This window comes from Nerophis lumbriciformis, linkage group LG02 (genome assembly GCF_033978685.3).
Source record: "Nerophis lumbriciformis linkage group LG02, RoL_Nlum_v2.1, whole genome shotgun sequence".
NCBI classification, from domain to species: domain Eukaryota; kingdom Metazoa; phylum Chordata; class Actinopteri; order Syngnathiformes; family Syngnathidae; genus Nerophis; species Nerophis lumbriciformis.
This window is the reverse complement of record NC_084549.2, coordinates 5,883,465-5,896,764: the sequence shown is the minus strand read 5'-3', so window position 1 is coordinate 5,896,764 and position 13,300 is coordinate 5,883,465. Positions and strand designations below refer to the sequence as shown.

Genomic DNA, 13,300 nt, shown 5'->3' with positions numbered 1-13,300 from the left:
TTTATATATATATAATTATATATATATATAATTATTTATATATATATATAATTATATATATATATAAATATACATATATATATATATATATATAATAACACAGTATTTCTGCGTTCTGGTGTGTCTGTCCCCTTGTGGGTGCGACTTAGGGTAGTTCTGCGTTCTGTTGTCAGAAAACCTTGTCGGCGCAACTGACGAGTAGTTCTGCGTTACGTTGTCCGAACCCTTGTGGGCGTGACCTAGAGTAGTTCTGCATTCTGTTGTCTGAACCCTTGTGGGCGTGACCTAGAGTAGTTCTGCATTCTGTTGTCCGAACCCTTGTGGGCGTGACTTAGGTTAGTTCTGCATTCCGTTGTCCGAACCCCTGTGGGTGTGACTTAGGGTAGTTCTGCGTTCTGTTGTCCGAACCCTCATGGGCGTGACTTTTAAGAGTAGTTCTGCCGCCTGAGCTAGATTCTTCTCTTGCAGTTGGTAGAATTAGACGTCAGTTTTTCAACTTCCGCCTGATGCCTTAAACATGTTTAATATTGATATTGACAAGCCTGTAGTGTGTGAGTATTCACACTGGAGTTTTACAGCTGAGCACAAACTGACTGTGACTGGCAAAATGATAACATTTCACTTACTGTATGTTAGGATCCAGGACTCACAACACACCTGAACTTAAGAGCATAATCATCATTCTTCAGCATTTCCACACTGGAGATTTCAGCAGAAAGTTATTTTATTTCATATTAAGTTACAAGGTGGAGTCAGACAAAATATCGTAAAAAAACAACAAAAAAAACCCATCAAGTATTCCACAAAAATGTAATCCAAAGTTAAGCACACAAATCTTTTTTTTTTTTTTTTAGTGGTTATGACGTCGTCAGCTTTTTACTCTTCTATATTCAATAAAATAATGTGTGATCAGTTCATTACTCACTTGGTCTGCAGTGCTTGCAACTTGTCTCACAAACCTGGAGGTCGCGGCTCTAACGTGACCAAGCACAAAAAGTTCATGCCGACAAAACGAAAACAATCACTTTCACTTTTGAACGGTGATAAAAAGCCGCTGACTCATCATTTTCTATCAGAATGGACCCAAAAACCTGCAGTTGATCAATGAAAGCCAACTCTCCTGTTGGTTGTTCCCACAGCAGCCATCCACGTTCTAGTCGTCTCACACACACACACACACACACACACTCACTCTCTCACACACACACACTCTCTCACACACACACGCGTAGTGTCAAGACATTTGGCAAAAGTTGGTCATAAAAGCAAAGATCCAGAGAGACGTGAAACTATGTAGAAGAAGAATGTTGGAAGTGAAACAAACCTCTCTTTGCCGATAATGAAGAGCATTGAAGGAATCATTCAAAGAGTTTAGTGTCAACTAAATATATATACTGTGTATTTATACTATACATGTTGTCCTTGCAGAAGCAAATGTTGCCATGGTAACGTCTCAAGCAACAGCATGAAAACAAACAAAAATGTATACACTGGAACCACAACTTTGATATCCAGCTAGTGTGTGTGTGTGTGTGTAATGTTACTATGTACTCTGGTGTACTTACTGTGTGTAATGTTACTATGTACTCTTGTGTACTTGTGTGTGTGTAATGTTACTATGTACTCTTGTGTACTTGTGTGTGTGTAATGTTACTATGTACTCTTGTGTACTTGTTGTATGTGTGTAATGTTACTATGTACTCTTGTGTACTTGTGTGTGTGTAATGTTACTATGTACTCTTGTGTACTTGTGTGTGTGTAATGTTACCATGTACTCTTGTGTACTTGTTGTATGTGTGTAATGTTACTATGTACTCTTGTGTACTTGTTGTGTGTGTAATGTTACCATGTACTATTGTATACTTGTGTGTGTGTGTAATGTTACTATGTACTCTTTTGTACTTGTGTGTGTGTGTGTAATGTTACTATGTACTCTTGTGTACTTGTTGTGTGTGTAATGTTACTATGTACTCTTGTGTACTTACTGTGCGTGTGTAATGTTACTATGTACTCTTGTGTACTTGTGTGTGTAATGTTACAATGTACTATGGTGTACTTGTGTGTGTGTAATGTTACTATGTACTCTTGTGTACTTACTGTGTGTGTAATGTTACTATGTACTCTTGTGTACTTACTGTGTGTGTGTAATGTTACTATGTACTCTTGTGTACTTGTGCGTGTGTAATGTTACTATGTACTCTTGTGTACTTGTGTGTGTGTAATGTTACCATGTACTCTTGTGTACTTGTGTGTGTGTAATGTTACAATGTACTCTTGTGTACTTGTGTGTGTGTGTAATGTTACTATGTACTCTTGTGTACTTGTTGTGTGTGTAATGTTACCATGTACTATTGTATACTTGTGTGTGTGTGTAATGTTACTATGTACTCTTTTGTACTTGTGTGTGTGTGTGTGTAATGTTACTATGTACTCTTGTGTACTTGTTGTGAGTGTGTGTAATGTTACCATGTACTATTGTATACTTGTGTGTGTGTGTAATGTTACTATGTACTCTTGTGTACTTACTGTGCGTGTGTAATGTTACTATGTACTCTTGTGTACTTGTGTGTGTGTAATGTTACTATGTACTCTTGTGTACTTGTTGTGTGTGTGTGTAATGTTACCATGTACTCTTGTGTACTTGTGTGTGTGTAATGTTATTATGTACTCTTGTGTACTTACTGTGTGTGTAATGTTACTATGTTCTCTTGTGTACTTGTGTGTGTGTAATGTTACAATGTACTCTTGTGTACTTGTGTGCGTGTGTAATGTTACTATGTACTCTTGTGTACTTGTTGTGAGTGTGTGTAATGTTACCATGTACTATTGTATACTTGTGTGTGTGTGTAATGTTACTATGTACTCTTTTGTACTTGTGTGTGTGTGTGTAATCTTATTATGTACTCTTGTGTGTGTGTAATGTTACAATGTACTCTTGTGTACTTAGTGTGTGTGTGTGTGTGTGTAATGTTACAATGTACTCTTGTGTACTTAGTGTGTGTGTAATGTTACAATGTTTTCTTGTATACTTAATGTGTGTAATGTTATAATGTACTCTTGTGTATTTAGTGTGTGTGTAATGTTACTATGTACTCTTGTGTACTTAGTGTGTGTGTAATGTTACAATGTTTTCTTGTGTACTTAGTGTGTGTGTAATGTTACAATGTACTCTTATATACTTAGTGTGTGTGTGTAATGTTACAATGTTTTCTTGTGTACTTAGTGTGTGTAATGATACAATGTACTCCTGTGTACTTAGTGTGTGCGTGTGCAATGTTACAATGTACTATTGTGTACTTAGTGTGTCAGTGTAAGTTACAATGTACTCGTGTGTACTTATTGTGTTACTTGTAACCCTGTGTGCGTAATGTTACAATGTATTATTGTGTACTTATTGTGTGTAATGTTACAATGTACCCTTGTGTACTTACTGTATGTGTAATGTTACAATGCACCCTTGTGTACATAGTGTGTGTGTGTGTGTGTGTGCAATGTTACAATAGTGTGTGTATGTGTAATGTTACAATGTATTCTTGTGTTAATTGTAACACTGTGTGTGTAATGTTACAATGTATTATTGTGTATTTGTTTTGCTAAACGTTATGTGTGTTTAGTGACAGACTTAAAGTGTGTGTGTGTGTGTGTGTGTGTGTGTGTGTGTGTGTGTGTGTGTGTGTGTGTGTGTTCAGGCGTTGGCGCTGATGCTCTGCTTGTAGACAGCATGATAGGCGTTACGCAGGAGGACGTAAGGGAAGCAGGACTCCAGCAGGTCCATGGTGAGGAAAGGAGACTCCTGCACGATCTGATGGCACAAATGATGGCTTTAGTCACATGTTAATAATCATGTTTTATATGTACAATACAAATGATGACTTTAGTCACATGTTAATAACCATGTTTTATATGTACAACACAAATGATGACTTTAGTCATATGTTAATAATGTTTTCATATTTACAACACAAATGATGACTTTAGTCACATGTTAATAACCATGTTTTATATGTACAACACAAATGATGACTTTAGTCACATGTTAATAATGTTTTCATATTTACAACACAAATGATGACTTTAGTCACATGTTAATAACCATGTTTTATATGTACAACACAAATGATGACTTTAGTCACATGTTAATAATGTTTTCATATTTACAGCACAAATGATGACTTTAGTCACATGTTACTAACAATGTGTTCATTTTTACAGCACAAACGATGACTTTAGTCACATGTTACTAACAATGTTTTCATATTTACAACAGAAATGATGACTTTAGTCACATGTTAATAACAATGTTTTTATATTTACAACACAAATGATGACTTTAGTCACATGTTACTAACAATGTGTTAATATTTACAGCACAAATGATGACTTTAGTCACATGTTAATAATTGTTTCATATTTACAGCACACATGATGACTTTAGTCACATGTTAATGTTTTCATATTTACAGCACAAATGATGACTTTAGTCACATGTTACTAACAATGTGTTAATATTTACAGCACAAATGATGTCTTTAGTCACATGTTAATAATTTTTTCATATTTACAGCACAAATGACTTTAGTCACATGTTAATGTTTTCATATTTACAGCACACATGATGACTTTAGTCACATGTTAATGTTTTCATACTTACAGCACAAATGATGACTTTAGTCACATGTTAATAACCATGTTTTATATGTACAACACAAATGATGACTTTAGTCACATGTTAATAATGTTTTCATATTTACAGCACAAATGATGACTTTAGTCACATGTTACTAACAATGTGTTCATTTTTACAGCACAAACGATGACTTTAGTCACATGTTACTAACAATGTTTTCATATTTACAACAGAAATGATGACTTTAGTCACATGTTAATAACAATGTTTTTATATTTACAACACAAATGATGACTTTAGTCACATGTTACTAACAATGTGTTAATATTTACAGCACAAATGATGACTTTAGTCACATGTTAATAATTGTTTCATATTTACAGCACACATGATGACTTTAGTCACATGTTAATGTTTTCATATTTACAGCACAAATGATGACTTTAGTCACATGTTACTAACAATGTGTTAATATTTACAGCACAAATGATGACTTTAGTCACATGTTAATAATTTTTTCATATTTACAGCACAAATGACTTTAGTCACATGTTAATGTTTTCATATTTACAGCACACATGATGACTTTAGTCACATGTTAATGTTTTCATACTTACAGCACAAATGATGACTTTAGTCACATGTTACTAACAATGTATTCATATTTACAACACAAACAATGACTTTAGTCACATGTTAATAACATTTTTTTCATATTTATAGCACAAATGATGACTTTAGTCACATGTTACTAAAAATGTGTTAATATTTACAGCACAAATGATGACTTTAGTCACATGTTACTAACAATGTGTTAATATTTACAGCACAAATGATGACTTTAGTCACATGTTACTAACAATGTATTCATATTTACAACACAAACGATGACTTTAGTCACATGTTAATAACATTTTTTTCATATTTATAGCACAAATGATGACTTTAGTCACATGTTACTAACAATGTGTTAATATTTACAGCACAAATGATGACTTTAGTCACATGTTACTAACAATGTTTTCATATTTACAACAGAAATGATGACTTTAGTCACATGTTACTAACAATGTGTTAATATTTACAGCACAAATGATGACTTTAGTCACATGTTACTAACAATGTTTTCATATTTACAACAGAAATGATGACTTTAGTCACATGTTAATAACATTTTTTTCATATTTATAGCACAAATGATGACTTTAGTCACATGTTACTAACAATGTGTTAATATTTACAGCACAAATGATGACTTTACTCACATGTTACTAACAATGTGTTAATATTTACAGCACAAATGATGACTTTAGTCACATGTTACTAACAATGTGTTAATATTTACAGCACAAATGATGACTTTAGTCACATGTTAATAATGTTTTTATAATTACAACACAAACGATGACTTTAGTCACATGTTAATAACAATGTTTTCATATTTACAACACAAATGATGGCTTTATCCATTTTCTACCGCTTATTCCCTTTTGGGGTCGCGGGGGGCGCTGGAGCCTATCTCAGCTACAATCGGGCGGAAGGCGGGGTACACCCTGGACAAGTCGCCACCTCATTGCAGGGCCAATGGATGGATGATGGCTTTAGTCACATGTTACTAACAATGTGTTCATATTTACAACACAAATTATTACTTTGGTCACATGTTACTAACAATGTTTTCATATTTACAACACAAATTATTACTTTGGTCACATGTTACTAACAATGTGCGAGCAAATCAGAGAAACAAATGATTCAAAATACGTGCTTCCTCTTTAAGCCGCTGCAGACCAGAGGTGGGTAGTAACGCGCTACATTTACTACGTTACATCTACTTGAGTAACTTTTGGGATAAATTGTACTTCTAAGAGTAGTTTTAATGCAACATACTTTTACTTGAGTATATTTATAGAGAAGAAACGCTACTTTTACTCCGCTACTTTTATCTACATTCAGCTCGCTACTCGCTACTAATTTTTATCGATCTGTTAATGCACGCTTTGTTTGTTTTGGTCTGTCAGACAGACCTTCATAGTGCCTGCGTTTCAACAAATACAGTCACTGGTGACGTTCACTCCGTTCCACCAATCAGATGCAGTCACTGGTGACGTTGGACCAATCAAACAGAGCCAGGCGGTCACATGACCTGACTTAAACAAGTTGAAAAACTTATTGGGGTGTTACCATTTAGTGGTCAATTGTACGGAATATGTACTGTACTGTGCAATCTACTAATACAAGTTTCAATCAATCAATCAAAAATGTGAAGGAAAAAAGACCATTTTTTATTTCAACCGTACACCCCGTCAAAAGCCTAAAGACTGACTGCACAGTTCCTGTCTTCACAATAAAAGTGCCGCTCCATCGTGCCTGCGCTTTCAAAATAAGAGTCTCCGAAAGCCTGCGCAAACAAGCTAGCAAGCTACGGAGTTTGCCGCCAGTGTATTTCTTGTAAAGTGTATAAAAACGAATATGGAAGCTGGACAAATAAGATGCCAAAAACCAACCACTTTCATGTGGTATTAGACAGAAAGGAGGAACTTTTTTTCTCCTCCATTTGAAAACGTGGACGTTTGTCATCACTACTGTCTGATTCCAATCAATGCAAGTCATCAGAATCAGGTAATACACCAACTTATATTCTTGTCTTCATGAAAGAAAGGAATCTATATGTGTTAAACATGCATGTATATTCATTAAAACACTATTAACATGTAAACAAAAACGGCAAAAAAAAATAAATATAAATTATATACTGTATATATCAATGTATGTATATATATATATGTATATATGTGTGTGTGTGTGTATATATATATATATATATATATGATATGTGTGTGTATGTTACTCATCAGTTACTCGGTACTTGAGTAGTTTTTTTACAACATACTTTTTACTTTTACTCAAGTAAATATTTGGGTGACTACTCCTTACTTTTACTTGAGTAATAAATCTCTAAAGTAACAGTACTCTTACTTGAGTACAATTTCTGGCTACTCTACCCACCTCTGCTGCAGAGTCAGTCTAACGTCCAAACAAGGAACATTTAACCATAAAAGTATTGAGAAGCTGTGTTTCAATGTGTTGCGTCTAGTCCTGACGCAGCAGTCGCATATTAGCTCGGCTTGACAAAAACATGACTTGTCGCGTTACCAGCCGGAGGTAACTTCTCCGTCCCTCAAACACGCGGGAGATGGCGCTATCACATCTCACCGGACAAACACGCAGCAGCTCCATGAGAACAAGTCGCTGAGGATACGCAGACTCGGCAACAGAGAGACAATAGTATTTTTCTCACCATGTCGAGCAGCAGGTAGACAGATTCTCGGTTACGAGTGGTCATCTTGTCCGTCTCCTGGCCGATCTTCAAGAGGCTGGAGGAGGCCAGCTGCAGAGACACACAAGCAGGTGTTTGAAAGCAAGCCGGAGACGAGTGGTCGTGTGGACTTCTTACAGCCAGGAACTCTTTCAGGCGGTCCTCAATGCTTCCCTTGTGGATGGTGAAGAGAGCAGCAGCGATCTGGTTGATGGCTTTGGCCAGACAGTGGATGTTGTTACAGTGGCCTGCAGGGGGCAGCAAAGGTCTATAAATACATGACATGTGTCATATCCACCATGCAGGTGTTCCACCTCCCCTCAATGATTAGTACTCGGGGTGCTACCATTCCTTTTAGCACAATCTGTCATTCCCAAATCCATTTAGGGACAATCTCTTTTTTTTTATTTAGAACTATACGATCCAAAATGATTCAGTTGAAATCGATTTAGTAACTTTTTATCAAAAAAAATGAAGCGGTGAGTTAGAAATAAATAGTGCATATTTGTCCTAAGGCAGGGGTCGGCAATCCGCGGCTCTTTAGCGCCGCCCTAGTGGCTCCCTGGAGCTTTTTCAAAGATGTATGAAAAATGGAAAAAGATGAGGGGGAAAAAATATATTTTTTGTTTTAATATGGTTTCTGTAGGAGGCCAAACATGACACAAACCTCCCTAATTGTTATAAATCCCACTGTTTGTATTAAACATGTTTCACTGATTCGAGTATTTGGCGAGCGCCGTTTTGTCCTACTAATTTTGGCGGTCCTTGAACTCACCGTAGTTTGTTTACATGTATAACTTTCTCGGACTTTCTAGGACGTGTTTTATGCCACTTCTTTTTCTGTCTCATTTTGTCCACCAAACTTTTAACGTTGCGCATGAATGTACAAAGGTGAGTTTTGTTGATGTTATTGACTTGTGGGGAGTGCTAATCGGGCATATTTGGTCACTGCATGACTGCAAGCTAATCGATGCTAACATGCTATTTAGGCTAGCTATATGTACATATTGCATCATTATGCCTCGTTTGTAGCTATATTTGAGCTCATTTAGTCCCAAACTCTGGAACGATCTCCCTCTGAGATGTGAGACAGGCCCCTTCTTTGGCTATTTTTAAGACCCTTCTTAAAACCCATTTTTATTCACTGGCTTTTAACCCAGCATGAGACTTTAAACTGTTTTTAGCTTTTAACTTTTTGAACTGTTTTTAACTTTTAAACTGTTTTTATCTAACAAAACTGTTCTTAGGGTAATTTATATTTGCTTTTTAAATGTGTATTTTTATTTCTGTTTTAAATGTTATTTTTTAGTCTGTCCTTTGCCTCCGTTTCTTTGTGGTGTACAGCCCTTTGTTTTTCAACTGTGCTTGTCTTAAAAGTGCTTTATAAATAAAGTTGGTATGGTATGGTATGGTAGTTTCCTTTAAGTCCTCTTAATTAAATGTATATCTCATAACACACTATCTGTATGTAATATGGCTTTTAATTTTTTTGCGGCTCCAGACAGATTTGTTTTTGTATTTTTGGTCCAATATGGCTCTTTCAACATTTTGGGTTGCCGACCCCTGCCCTAAGGGAATGATGTGTGAATGACTTATGGATGCGAACAACAATTAATGCATTCACATCTTATTTGAATAAAGTAACACTTCAGCTTCAATTAACAAGAGGAAACCTTTTCTGCTCACCTTTTAAACATTTTCTATAAAAGTACACTAATCAACATTTTAACAGTAGATTTACCTGTTACTTCTACAGTTGTTTTTTAACATAAAATATATCAATTTAAAAAACTAAAGTGCAACCAACATGGATGAATTAACAGTAGATTTACCTGCGACTTATACAGTTTTTAACATAAAATATATTAATTTAAAAAATAAAGTGCAACCAACATGGATGAATTAACAGTAGATTTACCTGCGACTTATACAGTTTTTAACATAAAATATATTAATTTAAAAAATAAAGTGCAACCAACATGTCTTCAGGATGAATTAACAGTAGATTTACCTGCTACTTTTACAGTTGTTTTCAACATAAAACATATTAATTTAAAAAATAAAGTGCAACCAACATGTCTTCAGTATGAATTAACAGTCGATTTGCCTGCTACTTCTACTGTTGTTTTCAACATAAAACATATTAATTTAAAAAATAAAGTGCAACCAACATGTCTTCAGGATGAATTAACAATAGATTTACCGTACCTGCTACTTCTATTGTTGTTTTTCAACATAATATATATTAATTTAACAAAAAAAGTGCAACCAACATGTCTTCAGGATGAATTAACAGTAGATTTACCTGCTACTTCTATTGTTGTTTTTCAACATAAAATATATTAATTTAACAAATAAAGTGCAACAAACATGTCTTCAGGATGAATTAACAGTAGATTTACCTGCTACTTCTACTGTTGTTTTTCAACATAAAATATATTAAAACAAAAAAATAAAGTACAACCAACATGTCTTAAGTATTAATTAACAGTAGATTTACCTGCTACTTCTACTGTTGTTTTTCAACATAAAATATATTAAAACAAAAAATAAAGTACAACCAACATGTCTTAAGTATGAATTAACAGTAGATTTGCCTGCTACTTCTACTGTTGTTTTCAACATAAAACATGTTAATTTAAAAAATAAAGTGCAACCAACATGTCTTCAGGATGAATTAACAGTAGATTTGCCTGCTACTTCTACGGTTGTTTTTAACATAAAATATATTAAAAAAATAAAGTGCAACCAACATGTCTTCAGGATGAATTAACAGTAGAATTACCTGCTACGTCTACTGTTGTTTTTCTCTACATAATATATATTATTAAAAAAAAAAAAGTGCAACCAACATGTCTTCAGCATGAATTAACAGTAGATTTGCCTGCTACTTCTACTGTTGTTTTTAACATAAAATATATATAAAAAATAAAGTACAACCAACATGTCTTCAGGATGAATTAACAGTAGATTTACCTGCTACTTCTACTGTTGTTTTCAACATAAAACATATTAATTTAAAAAATAAAGCGCAACCAACATGTCTTCAGTATGAATTAACAGTAGATTTGCCTGCTACTTCTACAGTTGTTTTCAACATAAAACATATTAATTTAAAAAATAAAGTGCAACCAACATGTCTTCAGTATGAATTAACAGTAGATTTGCCTGCTACTTCTACTGTTGTTTTCAACATAAAACATGTTAATTTAAAAAATAAAGTGCAACCAACATGTCTTCAGGATGAATTAACAGTAGATTTACCTGCTACTTCTGTTGTTTTTCAACATAAAACATGTTAATTTAAAAAATAAAGTGCAACCAACATGTCTTCAGTATGAATTAACAGTAGATTTGCCTGCTACTTCTACTGTTGTTTTTAACATAAAATATATTAAAAAAATAAAGTGCAACCAACATGTCTTCAGGATGAATTAACAGTAGATTTACCTGCTACCGGTACTTCTACTGTTGTTTTTCAACAAAAAATATATATAAATGGCCAGTGACACCCAAGCAGCATAGTGTTCTCATTATTGGCACCATGTGTCCTCAACCTTTCATTTCAAGGTGACTCATTGAGCTCTCTTTCACAAACAAACTTTATTCGGCCTGCTTGGTCCTAATCACATTTAATGAGTGGAAGCTAACCCATCAGCGTGCGGCTATCCAGCTCATTTGCATGCAGCGCAGTGCGGCGCCACTGGAGCAGCAAATGACTTTTTCCTAACGTGTCGCACTTCCAACATGGCGAGGAGCTTTTCTTTCTCACTTCGCCATCCTGAAATATTGACTGAATCATATTTGAAATGACATTGGGGTCATCATTAGGCAGTTAATCACCCAAGTCATTTCTCTAATCGCTAACGTGCTATCACGCTAACTTGGAAAACTATTTTCATGCAAAATGTGTACCTTCGATGGCGGGGCTGTACTGCGACATCACGTTACAGGCCAGCGTTGGCAAGGAAACGGCCACAAAGACCATCAGCAGACAAGCAATCTTGTACTCCTCCTCTGGACTGATGTTCTCTACACACACCAGTGGAAACATTCAGCAGACGTCCACACGGCTGTGGATGATGAGGCGGTTTTTTTTTTGTCTCTCACCGCTCTTTTGTGAGGACAGCGCCACCACCAGGGCGGGGTCAATCTCACAGGGTAAGCCCGCAGCTGAGGAGAGCTCGTAGACATTCATGGCCACCTACACACACCATTAGAAAATGTTCTCCTGCATTTAAGGAAGGTACATTTGATGATGAAAGGTGTACCTTCATGTCTGTCTCTCTGGGAATGTGATCCTTGAAATCTTCCACCGAACTGACCAGGAAAGGAATGTGACAAGATAAGACCTGCAGAGATCAACACAACAGCGTTTAAACAGAACCTGTCCTCTTACCTCATCTGAGGTAACTAACCCCAACTTCTGCTGCATCTATTCATAAACAAATCCCCCTTATTTATCACTCCATGTTTGAGAGTAATACAAACCCCAAAAGCAGTAAAGTTGTCACGTTGTGTAAATGGTAAATAAAAACAGAATACCTTTCAACTTATATTCAATTGAATAGACTGCAAAGACAAGATACTTAACGTTCGAACTGGTAAACTTTGTTATTTTTTTGCAAATTTTAGCTCATTTGGAATTTGATGCCTGCAACATGTTTCAAAAAAGCTGGCACAAGTGGCAAAAAAAGACTGATAAAGTTGAGGAATGCTTATCAAACACTTATTTGGAACATCCCACAGGTGAACAGGCTAATTGGGAACAGGCGGGTGCCATGATTGGGTATAAAAAGCAGCTTCCATGAAATGCTCAGTCATTCACAAACAAGGACGGGGCGAGGGTCACCACTTTGTCAACAAATGCGTGAGCCAATTGTTTAAGAACAACATTTCTCAACCAGCAATTGCAAGGAATTTAGGGATTTCACCATCTACGCTCCGTAATATCATCAAAAGGTTCAGAGAATCTGGAGAAATCACTGCACGTGAGCCATGATATTATGGACCTTCGATCCCTCAGGCGGTACTGCATCAAAAAGCGACATCAGTGTGTAAAGGATATCACCACATGGACTCAGGAACACTTCAGAAAACCACTGTCAGTAACTACAGTTCATCACTACATCTGTAAGTGCAAGTTAAAACTCTACTATGCAAGGCGAAAGCCATTTATCAACAACACCCAGAAACACCGCCAGCTTCACTGGGCCCGAGCTCATCTAATATAATAATAATAATAATAATAACTGGGATTTATATAGCGCTTTTCTAAGTACCCAAAGTCGCTTTACATGTAGAACCCATCAATCATTCACACCTGGTGGTGGTAAGCTACTTTCATAGCCACA

General features: G+C 35.6%; 1 protein-coding gene across 4 annotated transcripts in view; it reads right to left on the bottom strand.

Moving 5' to 3' along the window:
* Positions 1-3,620: 3,620 nt before the first annotated feature.
* nckap1 (NCK-associated protein 1) overlaps positions 3,621-13,300 on the bottom strand; it is a 102,867-nt gene continuing 93,187 nt past the window's right edge. For all 4 annotated transcript variants that reach the window (XM_061933958.1, XM_061934025.1, XM_061934032.2 and 1 more), the window contains 6 exons: positions 12,218-12,298; positions 12,057-12,150; positions 11,862-11,978; positions 8,085-8,194; positions 7,929-8,018; positions 3,621-3,802 (listed from right to left, as the gene is read on the bottom strand). In XM_061933958.1, the coding sequence (XP_061789942.1) occupies positions 3,686-3,802; positions 7,929-8,018; positions 8,085-8,194; positions 11,862-11,978; positions 12,057-12,150; positions 12,218-12,298 (609 nt within the window). In that variant the 3' untranslated portion in view covers positions 3,621-3,685. The remainder of the gene's footprint in view (positions 3,803-7,928; positions 8,019-8,084; positions 8,195-11,861; positions 11,979-12,056; positions 12,151-12,217; positions 12,299-13,300) is intronic.